General features: G+C 37.4%; 1 protein-coding gene across 2 annotated transcripts in view; it reads right to left on the reverse strand.

The window, feature by feature from the left end:
• The window catches only part of CCDC141 (coiled-coil domain containing 141), a 219,138-nt gene extending 196,639 nt beyond the window's left edge, over window positions 1-22,499 (reverse strand). For both annotated transcript variants that reach the window (XM_063791317.1, XM_515948.8), the window contains exons 1-2: window positions 22,159-22,499; window positions 19,601-19,723 (exon numbers count right to left, since the gene is read on the reverse strand). In XM_063791317.1, coding sequence (XP_063647387.1) covers window positions 19,601-19,723; window positions 22,159-22,260 — 225 coding nt within the window. In that variant the 5' untranslated portion in view covers window positions 22,261-22,499. The remainder of the gene's footprint in view (window positions 1-19,600; window positions 19,724-22,158) is intronic.
• Between the last annotated feature and the right edge of the window lie 469 nt (window positions 22,500-22,968).

Below are 22,968 nucleotides of genomic sequence, written 5' to 3' on the forward strand. Positions count from 1 at the left end.
AGATGTGACTTGTTCCTCCTTGCCTTCCACCATGATTGTGAGGCCTCCCCAACCATGTGGAACTGTAAGTCCATTAAACCTCTTTCTTTTGTAAATTGCCCAGTCTCGGTATGTCTTTATCAGCAGCGTGAAAACTAGCTAATACACCCTCATCCCATTGTTCACCCAAAATTAGCCCTGGCGTTTGTTGTTCCCTTCTTTGTGGCCATGTGTACTCAATGTTTAGCTCCCACTTATAGGTGAGAACATGCAAGATAAGATTGTTCATTTTCACCTCCTTTCCTCTCATGGTTTCCTGAACTGCCTAGAAACAGCCATCAGACTGAGAATACTGGATCAAGAAGTCACCATCCCAGACTTCCCACCCAGGATACCATGAGATCAATTCCACTATGAGCACTGGGCATTGCAAGGCTGGTAACTCCACCTTGCCTTACATTCCTCCTGTTTTTGTTCACCTAAGAACTGGTCATCTGTCCGCTTTATAATCTTCCTATCACTGTTTCCCTTCCTTCCAAACTTCACAACTGTATCTCATGGAAATTCAGATTCATAGCAAATGAACTCTTCACTAACACTCACACTATACTTTATAAGTGCAGGCTGCTCATTTCCTGAACCCTCATCTCTCCCATACTAACAAAAGCTTCGCAGTCAGCATCATCCTTTTGCTTCAGTGGAACAACAGTTTACCCTTACTACTGCAGATTTTTCTCTTTACATTTGTTCATTAAACAATTGCAACTTTGGATCCAGCACCACTGCTCCCCTGAAACTATTTTAGCAAATGATGTCAGTGACCTCCAACCTGCCAACATAAAGGACATTCTGATTCAAAATGGTACCCTTTGGCAATCATGTAATAATACCAGTGGGATATCTGTTTTTCTTATCCTATAGGCTTTAAGGTTTGAGATTATCTTTGACTTTTCCCTCACTATCTATGTAAAATTATTGATTCTAAAATATATTCTTTATAATTCATTACTTTATCAAAATATATTATAGAAATATACTATGTTGCTATAACAAAACCTTTTAAATTTTATCCTGTTCACTCTCACTCAAAACCCCAGTCTAAATTCCAACGTCTATTACCAGTCTCCAAATACTCATTTTAACTCCCCAAATTTCCCATTCAAGTCCATCCCACATATAGTTATAAAGGCAACCTTCGTAAAACTCTATTTTATTAAATCTACCCCCGCTTTAAAAACCCACTCTTGGCCACAATCAAATCTAACTGTGTAGCCCGGTGTGTACTGCCATTCAGCCCCAGCCCCTATTCTCCATAACAGTGTAGCCTCATCTCATATTTCCTGACAGAGATCTTCATGTGCCCCATGTGTATTTTGCTTATATTTGTCTCAGCCAAATATCTCAGGATATTTGCTAATCCTGTACTCTAATCTGGAATGCCAGTCTTATTCCTAGTCTTTACCCATCACTTCTTTTGAGATCCAAATAAATACTTCCCTCTCTTGGGCTGATGACTATGAGCCATCTGTCAGCATTTTGTATATAGTCTTCCATATATTATCTTGCCATGACTATATTTTAAATATTAATAATACCTCTTTAAATAAGTTAGAGTAGCAATGACTAATAGTATTATAGGCCATTGTGGGACTTGGGCATAGCCACTTCTGAATTTGTTTAATCATCTGTGAAATGAAAATATTTCCTATCTCACAAGGTTAATTTAAAGATTAAATATCTAATGCATCTAATACAATGACTGGCATATAGTAGATGATTCATAGATAGTAACCATTATTGCTTCTATAAGTTTTTCAAGGGGGTAAAAACTTTATTTTGCAATATTTCATATCCACAATCCTTTGTGTACCAACTCTGAGCTGGGTACACAGAGGGTGTCCCATAGTTGCATATTGGGTCCGTAAGTTAATCATGAACATTCTAGGAATTACAACAAAATCCTATTTGCAAGCTTAGCTGGGATTTTTGGTTAGAAGTATAAACATGATTTATTAAAAGGAATCACTTACAATAACTAATAAATGGGTTATGATGGAAATTTCAGGGTTGAAAATGTTGTTTGATATCCCTGTGCTTAACTAACCCTTTTTGCAGGCCAGTTCTAAGTCTCAGGTGATATAGAAACTTTTCTGTTCTTGGAAGAAAAAGAAAATCCACAATTTATAATTTTTTTGTCTTTCTAATCTTGATTAATTATCCAATACTTTTTCCAGGTGTCTTGCTTAGTCCTGGAGAACAGGCTTTACCAGAGATTTAAATCTTTATCCCATTTATATATGTAATATCCAGAGCATGATTCTCTCTTCTCTAAGCACAATACATTAAATGGCTATAAACATTGATAGAACACTGAAGTTATTAGAGATCATATTCTTAAATAACATATATATCTCCCCCTTTGCTTGTTATTCAGAACTTAGGCCGTCATCTACAACCACAAATGAAAATTAGTCATATGTGAAACATTTATAAATAAATTAATACCTAAAACAATTTTTAAGTTAATTCATTTTCCAAATATGCTAACAGAAAGCAAATTCTTGCTTTGTATTATGCATTCGTCACTCAAGTAACAAAATAAACAATCTTTAATGACCCATTAACCAACATTAAGCAAAACTAACTAAGGCATATTAACAAAATCCTTTTAGCTATTTTTAGAAACTGAATTGCATTTGGCCTCCAGTGTTGTTATCATTAAGAAACATAACCATAAAAAATCCACTGAGCAATATTTGAGCAATGGATGAACACTGAACAACAAATTAATTACATATAATATTATTAGTGAAATGTGCATTAATGCTCCCAGAATTTGTAAACAGACAATTCACCATTTAATTACTGTCTTTTACCGCTAGCTTTTCGAACTGGATTAGTATATTTTCATTTCATTGTTGCAAAATGCTTATATAATTCATTCATTTTAAAGAAATTACTTTTCTAGGTAAAATAATTGGAATAGTTACTACATATATATACAAATAAATTTACACACATACCTATTTTTGAAAATATGACATTAGGAAAAATATTCCTACTCATCCTATGACAGTGTCTAATAATACTGCTTTATTAATTGCCTTCAAACATTTGCTATTAGAAATAATTTGGCCTGGTTTTCTTTCTTTTCTTATCCTTGAAATAAATCTCATCTCACCATTTTCCTTTTCAGGCTCTGTATGCAGTAGTTTGGTAAGCAGGCTTTTCCTGGGCTAAAAAAAATGAACTATTTTCATTCCCAAAAGATTTAGTCTTCTTTATTCTCTAAATCTGTATTACCCAATATAGAGGGCCACTAGCCACCTGAAAAATGACTTGTTCAAATTCTGATGTGCTATGAGTATAAAGTGTATACAGGACTTTGAAGTTTTAATATAAAAAAGACTAAACTATCTCAATTTATAAAGATTAGACGCTAAGAGATAATATTTATATATATATTGGGATAAATTAAACATATTATTAAATTATTTTCACTTGGTTTTTTTTTTTCTTCTTGAGTAGTTTTCGTAGCTTATGATTTTTAAGGGTTTGGTTTCTTTCATCTAAGTGTTGAATATGTGCACAGAGTTGTTCAAAGTATTCCTTTATTATGCTTTTAATATCTGTGGGGTCTATAGTGATACCCCTCTTTTATGCCTAATATTAATAATTTTTGCCCTCTTTCTTTCCTTTCTCAGTCTGGCTGAGAAAGCATTTCAAAAAACCAGCTTTTGGTCTTACTGATTTTCCCTGTTGGTTTACTATTTTCAATTTCATTGATTTCTGCTTTTATCTTCATTTTTTCCATCATTCTGCTTGCTCTGGCTTTAATTTACTCTTATTTTTCTAGTTCCTTAAGGGAAAAGCTTAGATCATCAATTTGAGACATTTATTCTTTTGTAATGTAAACATTTAATGCTCCAGAATTCATATATGGAGTACCAAAAAATTTAAATTACATATGCAGCTGACATTTGTGGCTTGTCTTATGCATTTCTATTTATTGCTGCTCCAAGAAGTATGACACACTAGCAAAGTGTTTTCTTTTCAACATGTTAATAAAAGTTTAATAGCCTATGGTATCACTGAACCTAAGAATCTCAGGCACTCAAAGCGGTCAGCAATAGCCTTGGGTGGTTTGGGTTTCTCCAGTTTCAACTACGGAAATACTTAGGATGGGTTTTGAGTTGGCTGTTAAAGTGCAAAACATGTCTTATGAAACTGAATTTGAGAGCTTGTGGTTCTTCAGAGTTTCCTGTCTACTGACAGAGTAATTAAACTTACTTTTAAAAAAATCAGAGAACCATCTATACAATATGAGTTATAGAGCTGAAAGGTGAGACTGCTCTCTCACCTTCTCTGTCTTCCCACTTTACTGGCTTGACTCAGTGCCTGAAATTTGTACCCTGGAAACCCCCCTTACTGGTTCTCTGGCATTAAAGCAGGGGCTTTAGGTTCCTCACTCTGCTGTGCACATCCTCTCATGGCACCTGTAGGACCAAGCAGCAGAAAGGATGGGGAGAGAAAAAAGCAATGTGAATTCATTCCAAGCTCTGGGACCATTGATCTTCTGGCCAGTTTTCCCCTCTTTTGGAGGTTTAGGCATCTGCCTGGTTGCTTCCACTTTCACTATCACGACTGCCCTTTGGGGATGGGGGTGGTGGTGGCTTGGACTGAGGCAGAGACAATAGAAACACAAAAAGCAAAAAACAAAAGCAAGGGATTTTCCCTCTCCCTCTCTGACCCTTGGATCCTTTTTCCTCTGCTCACAACTGAAAGAGAGGGCTTTTCTAGAACTTTTTCTGTCCACATCTGGTACATATATCAGGGTGTCAGTTTGTCTTTGAATTCAACCGGGAAATACCAGAGCAAGGACATATGAAAACACTGCTGGTTTGGTGGTATTTGGATTTCTAATCCTTTCCCCTAATCTATCTGCCAGCATTAACTCTTCATCATCCTTGTCATACATGTATTCCACCTGGGTTTATAGTTGCGGTTAGTGGAGACAGGGTGGAGGATGTTCATTTCATCTTTCCTGGTACTAGAACCAGTAAAAAAGACAAAAATTCTAATTTCGCTCAAGGACCTAAGTTTCAAATATATGGTAGCAAGGAGATGGAGGACACAGAAAATTTGGAGAACAGGGCTAATCATAGAGTCAGAAGTTTGCTTTATTCTCCAGAAGAGTAATAGCTAGATGAACTTGTCATGAGAATGACATAGCCATGCCACTTGAAATCTCTAGTGTTTTACACATTTATACATTATTATATATCTCAGACAAAGTCTATAGTTTAGAAAAGATGCATTCTGGCTAAGGCTAATCAGGCAGAAGTCATAGTGGACTTAAAACACACAGACAAACCAAAACAAAAGAAAAGAAAATGCTCTCATTCTAGGCTAAGTCCAATACATATGGACAGTTGGTTCTTCACATCCACATCCACAGATTTGATAAACCATGTATAAAAATATTCAGAAAGAAATAACATAACAACAAAAATTAATACAAATATGAAACCAATATGCTATAATATTTGCATAATGTTTACATTATTTTATATATTATAAGTCATCTATAGATGATTTAAAGTGTAAAGGGGGATGTGCATAGCTTATATGCAAATACTATCCCATTTTATAAAAGGGACTTGAGCATCAGTGAATTTTGATATCTGCAGAGATCCTGGAACCAATCCCACACAGGTACTGACAGACAATTTTATGTCTTTTCTAGAGTAGAAAGATCTGTTACCTTCTGAACAGAATACAAAAGTATATTTTTATCCTAACATTTAATCTTAGTCAGACATATTGAAGATTGGGAGTAGGGGATGGATGGATTCTGTGTCCACTTTATCTCTGTCATTTTCATTTATATTGAACTGTCAGAGTTTTGTCCTGTCTGTTTAAATCTCAGACCTAGAACCTTTTTGTCATACTAATAAGAACTATGGGTTCTATTTTCCATGAAAAAATTTTGTTTGTAGGTTTATATTTTAAAGGACTACCTTCTAAATAGAAAATTAATAGCTGGAGACTACAGGCCTATGATTTCAAAAATGCTAGCTATGATCCTGGCCTTTCAAATAGAAATGTTTTTAGTGACAAATAACGTAAAGCCCAACCAACACTGGCTTAAACTTCTGAATTTATCTATGTCACAAATAAGAAGCCTGGGGCTCAGCATAATATTTCACAGTATGAAAAAAGCATAAATTACCAATTTAAAATTTTATTTCCCCTGTTATTATATATTGTTTTATTTCTAGTTAAGTTGTTCTACTAAAAACACATATGTTCATTGCGGCACTATTCACAATAGCAAAGACATGGAATCAACCTAAATGCCCATCAGTGGTACACTGAATAAAGAAAATGTGGTATATAAACACCATGGAATACTATGCAGCAATAAAAAAGAATGAGATAATGTCCTTTGCAGTGACATAGATGGAGCTGGAGGCCATTATCCTTAGCAAACTAAAGCAGGAACAGAAAACCAAATTTTGCGTCTTCTCACTTGTAAGTGGGAGCTACATGATGACAGATGGACATGGACACATGGAGGGGAACAACAGACATTGGGTCCTAATGGAGGGTAGAGGGTGGGAGGAATGAGAGGATCAGGAAAAATAACTAGTAGGGTGCTAGGCTGAATACTTGGATGATGAAATAATCTGTACAACAAACCCCCATAACACAAGCTTCCCTAAAGAGCAAACCTGCATGTGTACCTCTGAACTTAAGTTTTAAAAAATGTGAAAACATGGTCAATATGAGAGCAAAAGCATCTTTATATCAATATCTCTATGAGTGCTTTCATTTCCAAGGATAGTTTCCTGGAGGTGAAGTTAGTAGATCACAGAATGCATGCATTTTACATTTGAATGCTTTCCGGTTTCCAAAAGGTTGTATCAGTCCAAAGTCTCAACCAGTCTTTCCTCGCATTCTTACCATCATTGGATGTTATTGATATTTTGAATTCATAATGGTATATTAGGCAAATAATGGTGTATCTTTTTAATGATTGTTTCATTTCTCAGGTAATTCTGATGTTGATCTTTTTAAATGTTTACTGGAAATGTATTTCTCTTTTGTAAGTAATCCATTTTTATTGATTTTATTTGTATTTCTTATCAATATGAAGGATTATAACCATTTGACTTCCATGTAAATTGCAAATATTTTTCTCCCTATCTATCGTTTGTCCATTAAATTAGTCTATGGGTTCTGGAAAACTCATATTCATCTCCAGGACAGCTCAAATATCAGTTTTTCTGTCAAGGTTTTCCTGGAAGAACTAAATACCCTATTTTCCACAATATACCCATAATAGTTTGTGTAGATCTCTGTGTGCTGAATTATAACTACAACATTTTTCTGTCTATCAAGAAACTATATCAGAATGCAGGTCAAACAGTCTAACATTATGATAGTCATATCTTTGAATCTGTCCTCATTCATTCTTCATAAAGTAAATCGCTCATAAATTCAGAATTTTCTTTTTACTTATCATTAGGATTATCACCCGATCTTTCACGTTAGAGAAACTCAGTTCCACTTATCCACTGTCTTCCCATAAAAACTCTTGTTTTCTTCTGCCTGTGCCTTTTCATTTATGAGCACTGCCTTCAAAGTCCCTATAGGGTGCTCCTTCTGCATTTGCACTCTGTTCCAGTTGTGGCTGTGTAACACACCACCCCATATTCTAGTAGCCTGGAACAGCAACCATTTACTTTGTTCATGATTCTCAATTTGGGCAGGACTCAGTGGAAAAGGCCTGTCTCTGCCCCATGCAAGTCAGCTGGGAAGCTCAATTGGGACTGGAGAATCTACTTTCAAGGTGGCTCACTCACATGACTGGAAGTTGATTGACTGTTGGATTTCAGCCAAAGCTGTTACCTGGGAGCCTCAGTTCTCCTCAACATGGGCTTCTCTACAGTGCTGTTTGACTTCCTCACAAGGTGGGTGGGTTCCCAGAGTTACAATTCCAAGTTTCAGGAAGTAAAAGCAGCCAGTTTCTTGAGGCCGGGGCCCAGAATATGGCACAGCATCATCATATTACTCTAAACAGTCACAGAGTCTCCAATTTTAAGGGAAGGGACATAGATCCCACTTCTCAGGAGGAGACATTTCAAAGAATTAGTAGCCATCTTTCATCTACCATAATATTCCTGAGTACTGGGCCTTTTCAAAGTTGCCAAAAGAGTTGACAGTATTCACTATAACCAGGCCAGGTTCTGTTCCTTGCAGAAATATGGAGGACACCTCTCTTTTTTGCCCACTCTGTGTCATTTGGTGTTCCAACAACAAAGGAGTATGGCGTGTGCCTCATCTTTTTCACAGGCCCATCAGCCTCTGCTAAGAGGTCCAACCTTGATTCCTGGGCCAGGACAGGGCCGAGGTCAGGAGTGTCTTTTCTAAATTTTCTTACTCTTCAGTCTCTGCCTACAAAATTCTCTCCTTCCAGAATTCTTGCCCCTTTGGTAAATCAACTCCCACCAACACTTCATTGGTTATGGTCATACTCTAAACTCCTGCTCAACCTGAACTGGTAACAAATTATTTGTGATATCCGGAATATTATGTTCCCTAACTCCATGTTGAAGAAGCCTATTTTAATGGACACTGCAGACTCTCTTAAATCAACATGTCTCACATCCACTTGTGAAAACTATGTTTTACAGAATCGGCCAAGGCACTTTTCAAATGTAAAGAATGCTATTTAAACTTAAGCCCCTTGGACCACTGCACTGCTCCCTTCTAGTCACTGGAAATGAACCAGGGAAAGAAACACTGTATAAACAAGGAAGTGCCAAGCGAGGCAGGGAAAGTCACCAGGAAGTTCTGCTGCCTCATAGTTGTGAGAACACTATTTTCATTTTTTAGTGGAAAAAGTTCTCCATTTTCAAAACCCTAAAAGAGAAATTAAAGCACTGACTAATTCCCACTAGACCACAATTCCGGCATTGTTCCCATGTTGTTCCAGTCACCTTCTTCAAAATGCTCCATGAAAAATAAGGCCGGAACTTTACATACATAGAAGATGAGAACACCATCTATTTCAAACACAGATCAATACGTGTTTGAATTTGGAAGGTGCCAATTGATCTCACTCCTTTCTCTTCAAGATTCTGAATCAATTGAGAAATAGAAATCAGGGTGAGGGAAGGATAAGAATATATGCTGTTATTACTGGTAAAGCTAGACTGGAGGATGGGGTTGATTTGCATTTCTGCATTTTCTCCCTGTAACCTATCCCATAGAACCTCCCTGTGGAGACAGGTGGATCTGAGGCACAGATACATAACTAGCTGCCCTAGGTGGGACTCTGGCCTGTGTCTGCCAAGTGGGGACATCTGGCCAGGTGAGCAGAAACAGAGAGAGAAGAGAACCTGCAACCCATAGTTAAGTGGATCTGTGGAAAGAGCCCTTGAGGCTTCCCCAGTCTCACCAATCAGGTGACACAGGCCTCCCTACTTGTGTAGGAAAGAGAAAGTGAGGAGATATAAGTGGAAACATCTTCCCTAACACTTCTGAGAGAGTAAATTCTTGAAGGTGTGGGTCAACAGGAGCACGGGGAAAGAGATAAAGTGGCTCCTGTATAAACTAAGCATTTAGAGAAAAACACTGCTATGACATAGGTAATGTAAAACAAGTTAGTCCTCTTCTAACACTGTCTGAAAGTGTTTCTTCACATTCACAACACACATGCTATGAAATTTCCTCTAATATGTAAGTATAAATAATTCGAGTCACGCAGCTTTGGAATACATTCTTAAAGAATATCATCAAGAAAATGAGAAGCAGCCTACAGAATGGCAGAAGATATTTGTAAATCATGTATCTGATAAGGCATTAATATCTAAAATATAAAAAGAACTTCTACAACTCAACAACAGAAAATCCAAACAACTTGCTTTAAAAGTGCACAAAGGATTTGAATAGATATTTCACCAAAAAAGATATACATTGGCCAATAAGCACACGAAAAGATGCTCAACATCATCCACTTTAGGGAAATACAAATTAAAACCACAATGACATATCACTTCATACCTAATAGGATGGCTACGACTTTTTAAAAAAGAAACAAACAAGAAACAACAAGTTATGGACAAGATGTGGACCAATCGGAACACATATAATGGTGGGAACAAAAGTTGATGCAGTTGCTGTGGAAAATATTTTGGTGTTTCCTCAAAACACTAAAAACAGAAATACCCAGCACAGGACCCAGGAATCTCACTCCTACATATATATTCAAAAGAATTGAAAACAGATACTCAAACAGATACTCGTACACCAATGTTCATTGTAGCAGCATTCATAAGGGCCAAAAAGTGGAAACAACTCAAGTGTCTATTGACAGATGAATGAATAAACAAAATGTAGCACGTCATTACAATGGATTATTATTCATTATTCAAAAAGGAATGAAGGTCTGATACATGCTGCAAAATGGGTGAACCTTGAAAACATCATATGCTAAGTGAAATAAGTCAGGCACAAAAGGACAAATATTGTGTGATTCCATTTATATGGGGTACCTAGAAGAGACAAATTCATAGAGACAGAAAGTGGATTAGAGCTTACCAGTGGAAGTAATAATTAGAGTTATTTTTTTACTGGGTACTGAGTTTCTGTTTGGGGTGATGAGAAAGTTTTGGAAATACATAGTGGTGATGGTTGCACAACATTGTGAATGTAATTAATGCCACTGAATTGTACATATAAAATGAATAAAATGGCAAATTATATGTTATGTATGTTTTACCATAATAAAAATATTTTCTAAATGCATTCTTAGTAAATATTTCAGATGAACACCAGAAAACCTCACTATCTCTTATTTAAGGTAAGTTTTTATAAGACTTTTAGTTTTACTACTAATATATTCTATTTATAGTACATTCATTTCTAGCACAGAAAATAGAAATAGGGCAAAAATAAGCATTCCCTGAGTTGGAGATTTAGTCAGAACAGGAAACCAGTAAATTTATGAGAGTCAAATTAGAGGTGAAATTTTCCAGTGTTTTACCACTCTAAAGGGTCATTCTTCACTGAATGCCAACTGCAAATACAGTTGCCAGTGCCCAGGAGGTTTTCTTGACTCTTACAGTCATAATTCCCCTAGACAATAGCAATGTAATGGAAAGTCAGATGTTAAGAAGAACATTCTTGGCAACTTCCCTAAGGAATTTCCAACCTTTTTTCCTCCTTTAACACTCTGCACCTCACCTGAGGATGTAATGTCAATAGTAGCCACAGGCAGATCTTCTTTACCTGGCTTAAATCTGACTTTTCTGGAATCCTTTTTTTTCATTATAAATGACTTGAATATGGTTTGGAAATCTAGATGCCTTTTGGGAGTTAAAGTTTTTTCCACTTGATTATATTTTCATCACTGAAAACAGGAAAATATTTTTTCTCTGGACACTCCACTGAGATTAAGTACATTGCAGAAGGGAAAATAAGATCTCTAGGGTACAGATATTACCAACATTAGAGGCCCTTATAAAAATTCTCAGTTTTCAGAATTTTTTTCTTTAGTCTAAATTACTAGGGTTTGAGAGAATTTTCAGTGGAAAGCAGAAAATAGCTTTTCTATTAAATTAAACATTTAATATACCAAATTACTCTGAAACACTCATTAACATAATAATTATGCCACTTTTTCTTTGAAAAGCAGCATGTACTTCCATATATTATTGTATTTCTTCCCCAAATTTTCTTTTTAGGTGTGTGAAGGTAACCGTTATTGTTATTCTAATTTCTCAAATAAAGACCCTGAGACCAGAGAGACTAAGTGTTGTGCCCAAATCAGAGTTGACTCAGCACCGAATCCTACACCCTTCCAATGCCATTTTCACAGCATTCTTTATGATTAGAACAAATTGCAAGACCCTGTACATACAAAAAGGACTGGAATAAACATTAAATATTAAGTATTATTGGCTTATTGAACTACTAATGTCCTCATCCTTCAAAAGCTCATATTCAAACCAACTTGGATCCAACAATTTTCTGCTACAGGTTAAGTTTGTGCCTATCTTGACAGCATATTAGCTAGTAAATTGGTTGAATTTATGATCTATCCATTTGTGAAATGGAATTTATATTTTCATTATTTTTAAAAGTCTTTTGTCAGCAAATCTGAAATAGACTTTAGACTTCTTGATAATTTTTTTCTTTTCTAGACTCATAATATTAGAATTAGGTATATCTAGATGATAAAACTACTAGTTAAAGTTTGTTAGGGCTGAGTGGCTGGATTGAAAGTGGTGAGTAGTTGGGGGAGAATATGAGAGATGAACCTTAAGAGGTTATGGCTAGAGGTCCGGATGAAGGTAAAAGATCTTTTGGTTTGAGACCTCATTTTCTTAGACCCATGTGCAGGGAGGGAGACTGGCACATTGTGGTAAGATCCACAACAAATATGAAGCTTTGATCTGTCCTGTTCCCTCATTTTAAAGATAAAAAGCCTAAAGTCCAGAGAACTTAAATGGCTAGTCCACACATAGCCTGAAGGGCATCAAAGAACAAGATGTTTAATTCTAGAACCAGTGTCTTCTAAAGAGCATAGAAAAGGAAACCCCTCTTCTTTTTTTTATTTCCAACTTTAATTTTAAGTTTAGGGCTAAATGTGCAGGATGGGCAGGTTTGTTACATAGGTAAATGTGTGCTATGGTGGTTTGCTGTACAGATCATCCCATCACCCAAGTATTAACCCTAGTATCCATTAGGTATTCTTCCTGATGCTCTCCCTCCTCCCACCTCCCACCCTCTGACAGGCACCAGTGTGTGTTGTTCCCCCAACTGTGTCCATGTGGTCTCATTATTCAGCTCCCCCTTATAAGTGAGAACACATGGTATTTGGTTTTCTGTTTCTGAGTTAGTTTGCTAAGGACAATGGCCTCCAGTTCCATCTATGTCCCCACAAAGGACATGATCTCATTCCTGTTTATGGCTACATCACATTCCATGTTATATATGTACCACATTTTCTTTATCCAGTCTATCATTGATGGGGATTTAGGTTGATTCCATGTCTTTGCTATCATGAATAGTACTGCAATGAACATACTCATGCATATAACTTTATAACAGAATGATTTACATTCCTTTGGGTATATACCTAGTAATGGATTGATGGGTTGAATGGTATTTCTGCCTCTAGGTCTTTGAGGAAATGCCACACTGTCTTCTACAATTCCACAATGATTCAACTAATTTACACTCCTACCAGCATGGTAAAAGCATTCCTTTTCTCCAAATCCTCACCAGCTTCTGCTGTTGTTTTGTTTGTTTGTTTGTTTGTTGAGACAGAGTCTCGCTCTGTCACCCAGGCTGGAGTGCAGTGGTGCGATCTCGGCTCACTGCAAGCTCCGCCTCCTGGGTTCACGCCATTTTCCTGCCTCCACGCCATTCTCCTGCCTCAGCCTCCCGAGTAGCTGGGACTACAGGTGCCCACCACCACGCCTAGCTAATTTTTTGTATTTTTAATAGAGACGGGGTTTCACCATGTTAGCCAAGATGGTCTTGATCTCCTGACCTCGTGATCCACCCACCTCAGCCTCCCAAAGTGCTGGGATTACAGGTGTGAACCACCACGCCCGGCCATGTCTGCTGTTTTTTGACATTATAATAACAGTCATTCTGACTGGTATGAGATGGTATCTCATTGTGGTTTTGATTTACATTTCTCTAATGATCAGTGATTTTGAGCTTTTTTTAATGTTTGTTGGCTGCATGTATGTCTTCTTTTGAGAAGTGTCTGTTCATGTCCTTTGCCTATTATTTAATCGGGTTGGTTGTGGGTTTTTTTTTTTTTTTTTTCCAAATAACCAGCTAGCATCATGATGACAAGATGAAATCCACACATAACAATACTAACCTTAAATGTAAATGGAAATGCCCCAATTAAAAGACACAGAATGGCAAGCAGGATAAAGAACCAAGATCCATTGGTATGCTGTCTTTAAGAGATCATCTCACATGCAAAGACTCACATAGGCTCAAAATACAGGAATGGAGGAAAATTTGCCAAGCAAATAGAAAACAGAAAAAGCAAGATCTGCATTCCAAGTTTCCGACAAAACAGACTGTAAACCAACAAAGACTGAAAAAGACAAAGAAGAGCATTGCATAAAGGTAAAAATTTCAATTCAACAAGAAGAGCTGAATATCCTAAATATATATGTACCCAATACAGGAGTACCCAGATTCATAAAGCAAGTTCTTAGAGACCTTCAAAGAGACTTAGATCCCCACACAATAGTCGTGGGAGACTTTAACACCACACCGACAATATTAGATCATTGACAGAAAATTTAAAAAGATATTTGGCTCAGATCCAGAGCTGAGTACAGCTCTGGATAAGTGGACCTGATAGTCATATACAGAACTGTCCACCCCAAAACAACAGAACATACATTATTCTCATTGCCACATGGCACTTACTTTAAAATTGATCACATAATCGAAGTAAAACACTCCTCAGCCAATGCAAAAGAAGTGAAATCATAACAGTCTCTCAGACAATAGCACAATCAAATTAGAAGTCAAGATTAAGAAATTCAGTCAAAATCATACAACTAAATGAAAATTGAACAATGTGCCCCAGGATGACTCTTGGGCAAATAATGAAATTAAGGCAGAAATCAATCAAGAAGTTCTTTTTTTTGACAGTCTTGCTCTGTCTGTCACCCAGGCTGGAGTGCAATGGTGCAATCTTGGCTTACTGCAACCTCTGTCTCCTGGGTTCAATAAATTCTCCTGCCTCAGCTTCCCAAGTAGCTGGGATTACAGGCATGCACCACTACACCTGGCTAATTTTTGTATTTTTAATAGAGACAAGGTTTCACCATGTTAGCCAGGCTGGCCTCAAATTCCTGACCTCAGGTGATCCACCCACCTTGGCCTGCCAAAGTGCTGGGATTACAGGCATAAGCCACTGTGCCCAGCCTAAGAAGTTCTTTGAAACTAATGAGAACCAAGACACAATGGACCGGAATCTCTGGGATGCAGCTAAAGCAGTATGAAGTGAGAAATTTATAGCACTAAAATGCCGACATCATAAAGCTAGAAAAATCTCAAGTTAACAACCTAACATCACAACTAAAAGAAAGAATCAAGAGCAAACAACCCACTTAAGCTGGCAGAAGACAAGAAATAACCAAGATCAGAGCTGAACTGAAAGAGATAGAGACACAAAAAAACCTTCAAAAAAATCAATGAATCCTAAAAGCTAGTTTTTTGAAAAAAAATAAAATAAAATGATAGGCCACTAGCAAGACTAATAAAGAAGAAAAGAGAGAAGCATCAAATAAACACAGTTTGAAATGATAAGGGGGATAGTACAACTGACCCAACAGAAATACAAACAACCATCAGAGAATACTATAAACACCTCTATGCACATAAACTAGAAAATCTAGAAAAAATGAATAAATTCCTGGACACATGTACCCTCCCAAGACTGAACCAGGAAGAAATTGAATCCTTGAATAGGCCAATAATGAGTTCTGAAATTGAGGCAGTAATAAATAGCCTGCCAACCAAAAAAAGCCCAGGACCAGATGGATTCACAGTTGACTTCTATCAGAGGTATAAAGAAGAGCTGGTACCATTCCTACTGAAACTATTCCAAAAATTGAGGAGGAGGGACTCCTCCCTAACTCATCCTGATGCCAAAACCTGGCAGAGATACAACAAAAAAAGGAAACTCCAGGCCTTGATGAACATTGATGCAAAAATCTTCAACAAAATACTAGTAAACCAAATCCAGCAGCACATCAAAAAGCTTATCCACCACAATCAAATAGGCTTCATTCCCCAGATGCAAATCAATAAATGTGATTCATTACATAAACAGAACTAAAGACAAAAACCACATGATTATCTTAAGAGACACACAAAAGGCCTTTGATAAAATTCAACATCCCTTCATGTTAAAAACTCTGAATAAACTAGGTATTGAAGGAACATACCTCAAAATAACAAAAGCCATATATGACAAACCCGCAGCCAGTATTATACTGAATGGGCAGAAGCTGGAAGCATTCTCCTCGTATACCAGCACAAGACAAGGATGCCTATTCAACACAGTATTGGAAGTTGTGGCCAGGGCAATCAGGCAAGAGAAACAAATGAATAGGAATAGAGGAAGTAAAACTATCTTTGCAGATGACATGATCCTACATCTAAGGACATAGGAAAAATCCCACTGTCTCAGCCCAAAAGCTTTTGAAACTAATAAGCTACTTCAGCAAAGTCTCAGGATACAAAATCAACGTGCAAAAACCGCTAGCATTCCTATATACCAACAACAGGCAAGCTGAGACCCAAATCACAAATGAACTCCCATTCACAATTGCCACAAAAAGAATAAAATACCTAGGAATACAACTAACAAGAAAAGTGAAGGACCTCTTTAAGGGGAACTACAAACCACTGCTCGAAGAAATCAGAGATGACACAAACAAATGGAAGAACATTCCATGCTCATGGATAGGAAGAATCAATGTTGTGAAAATGGCCATGCTGCCCAAAGCAATTTATAGATTCAATACTATTCCCATTAAACTACCATTGACATTCTTCACAGTATTAGAAAAAGCTATTTTAAAATTCATATGAAACCAAAGAAGAGCCCGAATAGCCAAGGCAATCCTAAGCAAAAGAATGATGCTGGAGGCATCACTCTACCCAACTTCAAAGTATACTACAGGAAAACCCTTTTCTAGCTAAGCTACTGGATGGATTTAGGTATGCAAATTTGAGCACAGGGTAGGAGGCAGGAGCTGAATTGCTGCACCTAAGAAGGCATTTCCCTTCTGTAGTCCTGGATGGAGTAGGGATGAAGGGAGAAGTGAGGTAGCACAAGAGTTCCAAACTGATGTGAGCTCACCCACCACTACCCACAATTTATCAGTGGACTGGGAAATGCTGGCTGGGCATGAATTATTAACAGGAACTGGGGAAAAGATGTGGTTTCAAGCCCAGGTTAGCTTCAGCAGAAACAGTTGGCAGGTGCGTACAAAGGAGCTGGGGTCACAAGAGATCATGAGAATGCAAACTTCTGGGAATGGTCAGAAACTTCAAGTAAGTATTACGTTTCTACAGTTCATGGAATTGGGGATTCGTGACAAGTTTACACAGCTTTTTGTGTAGCAGGAAGACCTTGAGTTGTTAGCCAAATCACACTAGTTTGTGACATAAGTAGAGCTAAACAATAGGTGTTTTTATTCCTGGCTCATTGCTCTTCCACATCATAATGGGGTTTTTCTTTTTCTTTTCTTTCACTTTCATTTTTATTTCATATTTCATTTCTTTTTTTATTATTTTACTTTAAGTTTTAGGGTACATGTGCACAATATGCAGGTTAGTTACATATGTATACATGTGCCATGCTGGTGCGCTGCACCCACTAACTCGTCATCTAGCATTAGGTATATCTCTCAATGCTATCCCTCCCCCCTCCCCTCGACCCCACAACAGTCCCCAGAGTGTGATGTTCCCCTTCCTGTGTCCATGTGTTCTCATTGTTCAATTCCCACCTATGAGTGAGAATATGTGGTGTTTGGTTTTTTGTTCTTGCGATAGTTTACTGAGAATGATGATTTCCAATTTCATCCATGTCCCTACAAAGGACATGATCTCATCATTTTTTATGGCTGCATAGTATTCCATGGTGTATATGTGCCACATTTTCTTAATCCAGTCTATCATTGTTGGACATTTGGGTTGGCTCCAAGTCTTTGCTATTGTGAATAGAGCTGCAATAAACATACGTGTGCATGTGTCTTTGTAGCAGCATGGTTTATAGTCCTTTGGGTATATACCCAGTAATGGGATGGCTGGGTCAAATGGTATTTCTAGTTCTAGATCCCTGAGGAGTCGCCACACTGACTTCCACAATGGTTGAACTAGTTTACAGTCCCACCAACAGTGTAAAAGTGTTCCTATTTCTCCACATCCTCTCCAGCACCTGTTGTTTCATGACGTTTTAATGATTGCCATTCTGACTGGTGTGAGATGGTATCTCATTGTGGTTTTGACTTGCATTTCTCTGATGGCAAAAAGTGGGTGAAGGACATGAGCAGACACTTCTCAAAAGAAGACATTTATGCAGCCAAAAAACACATAATGGGGTTTTTCTACATAGAAAAGACTTACCAATAACTAGGGACTTCTGCCTTGCAAGACAACCTAAATCCCAGAGTAAGGAGCTGTCAAACAGGGGAATAAATTCTGCCTTCTAATGGCCTTCTTCTTTGTACTAATTCTTTCTTCAACTTCTTGGTTTCATTTACTCAGTTACTTTTACCACTGTCCAAGCAGAAAACCACTGTCTATATATCAGATGCAGATCAAATCTGCTTCTAAATCTAGAAAGCAGGTATGAATTTCAGCTTAGATGTACAAAGAAAACAGTAATATTAAAGTACTAAAAATGCAGAGCATCCTAGTCTTTGCAGTTCTCTGAATCCGCATTAAATCTCTTTGAACCTCTTTGATCTTAGTGAAGATATTTCATTTGTCTATGAGGTTATTACTCACAGGGCTGGCTCCCTCAGAGGTTCCTCAGAATGGAACACCATTTAGGGCTTAATGCTGTACCTGTTCCTGTGTTGAAATGCTTTACATTTGTGTTTTGTAAATTAAGTCCAATGGGACAACAGAGCAAGTGCTGAGGGCTTGGCACCTCATCAGACATGTGGTCCTATCTCCTGGATATAGAGTCGGCTGTCCTGTCTGCTCCGCAGCCCCACTCAGTGACTGTTGCCACCTCTTATAGCTGGAGCTGTGGCCAAGGTGAAGCTTAAGAAGGGTGGGGTAAAACCCATGTCCTTTGCACTGAGTCATGGATGAGGCCATGTACCTGTGAGGTCTGCACTCATCTTACACATGACGGAGCCAGACATTAAGTAGTGAATAAAAAACACCATAATGGGTCAAGAAAAAGCTTTTCCCTGCTTTTTGAACAAATGGCCCCGAATTTGTATTTGCCCTGGGTCCCACAGATTATGTAGCTGGCTCTGATCTTACCTGGCCTTTATCTGGCAACCTCAAACCAATGTTACTTTTAGATTTCTAACTAAATACTCTCAACATATATAAAATAGTATGTCTGGTTTTACCAGAAGTATTATTTGGTTTCAAGAACTCTTAATACTAAGCACAGAATCAGATATTTTCAATAGTCCAACAGGGGAAAAGTCTTCTAAATTATTTTTGCCAGCAGGTATCATTAACAATAGAAATTGTGGATCTGTTTTTGTGACTTGATGGTGTAATGCATGAAATGAAAAAATGATGGAGTTTTTTTTCCACTAAGGCAGCCAGGAAAGAAAAATTACTCATTTCTCCACAGTGAAAATATTATCCTTCCATAGTTTCTATCACATTAGGGAAAATTTTTAAAAATCTTGTTACTTCTCTCTGATGCTGTTTGTTCATAAATAACTACTGATTTTTCCATTATCTACCTGGTACCATATTAAAGTGGCCCTAGGCCAGTAACAGCAGAGGAATCAAGAAGTATAAGAAATAGTTTTTTTATGTCTCTTTAATTTTGTTTCTGCTTCACATCTTAGTATCTTACCTTGAGCTTGGCCAAAAGAAGTTCATGATCATGAAGAAGTTTTTTGGTTTCATCTTGACTGCTGCCAATTTCTAGAAGATTGGGCTGTGATTCAGCCAGTTGAAGTTGTACCCATTTGCCACACTAAAAATAAAAATTAAATAAAATGCACTTTTAGTTCCTCTTGTTCCTTCCTCTTCACCCTTCTCATTTTTAATATATCTTTTAAATTTCCAGTTATACTGTAAACACTTTTTTCTATTTTCTATTTTTTTCCATTCTTTCTATAGAGATGGGGTTTACTTAAATTGAAACACAGCAGATCTAATATAAATCCCTGCCCTGTCTTTTATTTTTTATTCTTAGGATAAATTATTCTCTCTTGGCATATTGGATTTGAGTTAAAAATTCCCAAATGAGGAAAACATACAATGGATTACGTATTACTGAATATTATAAAGTTACAGAATAATTTACACAACTGTATCCTCTCTCACTCACAAAACTGAACTCAATAAAAATAGTGAAATTCCACTTGGGCAGGTAGGATGCAAATTTCACCATGGGGAAAGTTCTTGTAAATGCAATTTAGGCTGATTAGTGTCTTTACATTGGCCTTGCTGGTTTAGCTGAAAATAATAAACATCAGATGAAGAAATTGATTTTTATCTTATTTCAAAGGTAAAATATGCTGTTTTCCAACCTTAGTTGTTGAATATTCATTAAAGCATGTAGGAAAATATTAACAAAATTAGATGCCTGTGACAACTGCCATTTGAGCACAGTCAACTTGCTTTCCACACAAGATTTACACTGCTCTAAGATATAATTTGTCATTGCATTTCCTGAGGAATTGCTTTTCTAAGAAGCAACAACTCATTAAGCAAAATGAACCACTAACACGCATACGCATGTAGATACATGAATTACTAAAGAGAAATTAGAAAAATGTGTTTCTATTTTAGAATATATTCAGTCCCCTGAGACAGTTTGGACGGCCACTATAAATCACACACAGGCACTTCTATTCCATTAAGGTGGACTTTCTACTCTGAATTGCTTGGGGTGTATTTTGTATGGAGATGGCAGTAAGGTAAGAGGGCTGAGGAGAGGGTAGTGGGGGAACATTCTTAGAAACACAATTCAGTTAAAATAAGAGTTTCCAGTGTAATTTTCCAGTGTAATTTCCAGTGTAATTTTTTTGTGTTCAATCTACTTCTGATTCTTCTGTAATTTATCCTCCAATATTATTCCTCATCCTGCTCCAAGAATGTTCATATTTGAGGAAATGGAAAGTTAACTTTTTGAAAAATAGTGAGTTTGCCTCTTTTCCCTCATTGCTGAAATCTGCAGTTAACTCATAGTATCATTAATCCCGTGCAAATGATCTGTTTGCCCTACTTCTGCGTCAGGCTTCTTTTCATCTCCACTCTGGGACTCTGAAAAGATGGGAGGGTGAGGAAGTCAGCAGAGGCCTGGTTCCTGTGGGAGAGAAGTCTCACAACACCAGAAAATCCACCTCGGCAGGAACACTTTCCATTCTGTCCTTCTATAGTGAATTGTTTTGCTCAATATCAAGTGCTCTTTTCCTGGTATGAATTTTCACATTACCATAAAATTCACAGCAATTAAGTTAAAGTAAACACGGCTTGCTGTCCATGCTCTAACAAAAGGCCAGAAAAGTCATTCAATTAAGCCTGGTGGGGACCTGAAAGTAACTGGTTTGTGACCATCAGCTTGTTTGCCAGCTTTCCCTTCATTAAACACTGAATTATTTAGGTGGAATATCATCTAAAGCCCAAGCCTAGTGCTTGAAAGCTTTTTTTTACAGGGCATTTCCATGGAGAATAAAATCATGGAGTTCTTCTTCAGCCTAAAGATGTGTGGTCATCTTTGCAAATGGGCAAATGGGTTGTCATAAAACATGCAATAATTGTAAACCCTAAGTGGCTTCTACTTCCTGCTGTTAAGAGCAAATTGGACACAAAGCTTTTGTACCTTTCCTTGCATGGTCTTCGTTACTGGACAAGGATTTAGTAGTTTCTTTACCATGTCAAAACCAGTGTGGCAAAGGGCACATGTCGGAGCCCTTTACTTGGTGTTTTCTGAGTTCCATCGTGCTTAAAGCAGTGCCCTCCCGCTGTCTGTCGGGACCTGCCTCCTCCCACCTCCATCACATCCACTCTCAAAAATCACAAGCATTTCACAGGTCCATTGGACTCTTTAGTCAGGCAATCATGAACTTCCAGTTACCAATGCCTTGCTTTTAAAGACCAAATTGACAGTATATGCTAGAGGTTTTCTTTTCTTTATTTTTCTTTCTTTTCTTTTCTTTTTTTTTTTTTTAAATCAAGGTGCTATAGATGCTTTCTGGCTGACTGAAAGGAAAGAGAATCTCTGGTAACTGCTGAAACTTGTAGAGGTTTCTCTTAGTAGCCGATTTAAGAAAGCAGTAAGAGTGCTTGCTGCGTTGTCTTCTCTATGCTGTGTCCTGCCGATTGCATGGAATGTTCTTTAGGGTTTTCAACACACAGCTAGAAGCCCACAGCCGCACAGAAAAAAGGAAGTTGTTAGCTTACCTTTATGACAGCTATAACGATTTTGGAGTCCCCAGCCTGCACAGCAACTGAACTGACTGTCGTCGTAGAAAGCGCCACACTAGGACTTCCTTGGCTGGACATGGTACTTTAGAACCAGAGTTTATACTTTGGGCAGCCTCTGGACAGTTGTGTGTCTGCTGGTCATTTCAGAAGGCAACCACCAGGGTTACTTGGATTCATTCAGGGAAAGAGCTCAGCTCACACTGATTACTCTGCCAAAAGGAAAGAACAGGAGGTTAAAAATAGACAACCCCATTGAGTTTATCGTGAGAGAGAAAGGAGCGAAGGAGAGAGAAAGGAGCGAACGAGAGAGAATTGCCACGCCCCTAGTATGGTGACACTAAGTGCCTGTTATTTTTGCTGTTATCTTAAATGTGGAGGACAGCTTCAAGCTCTTTCCTTATCAGCTGATGTTTGATAACAAATGGAAAAAAAATTACATCCTGACAACCCAAATTAGTTTTGCCACCGAAACTATGCCATTGTAACCACGGACTTTGAAACAAGTAAGTCTTTGACCTGGCTATCAATCTTTTCAAGATTTTTGAAATCTCTCTCATGCAAAGAGAACTACCAAAGTGTACTTTAAAAAAGTTTTGGTATTTGTCTTGGGGTTAAGTCACAAATTGCTTAAAACACATTTTTAGATTAATCTGCTTTTCTAAAACTTACTGTTCTTTGCCAAATGAAGTTTAGATGGAATAGCCACATTTTCTCAGAGCCTCAGATTTCTTAGGAATTTTTTTTTTAAATATTTCAACCAGCATTTATAAATAGGTGCCTATCATT

Source organism: Pan troglodytes, chromosome 13 (genome assembly GCF_028858775.2).
Source record: "Pan troglodytes isolate AG18354 chromosome 13, NHGRI_mPanTro3-v2.0_pri, whole genome shotgun sequence".
NCBI lineage: Eukaryota > Metazoa > Chordata > Mammalia > Primates > Hominidae > Pan > Pan troglodytes.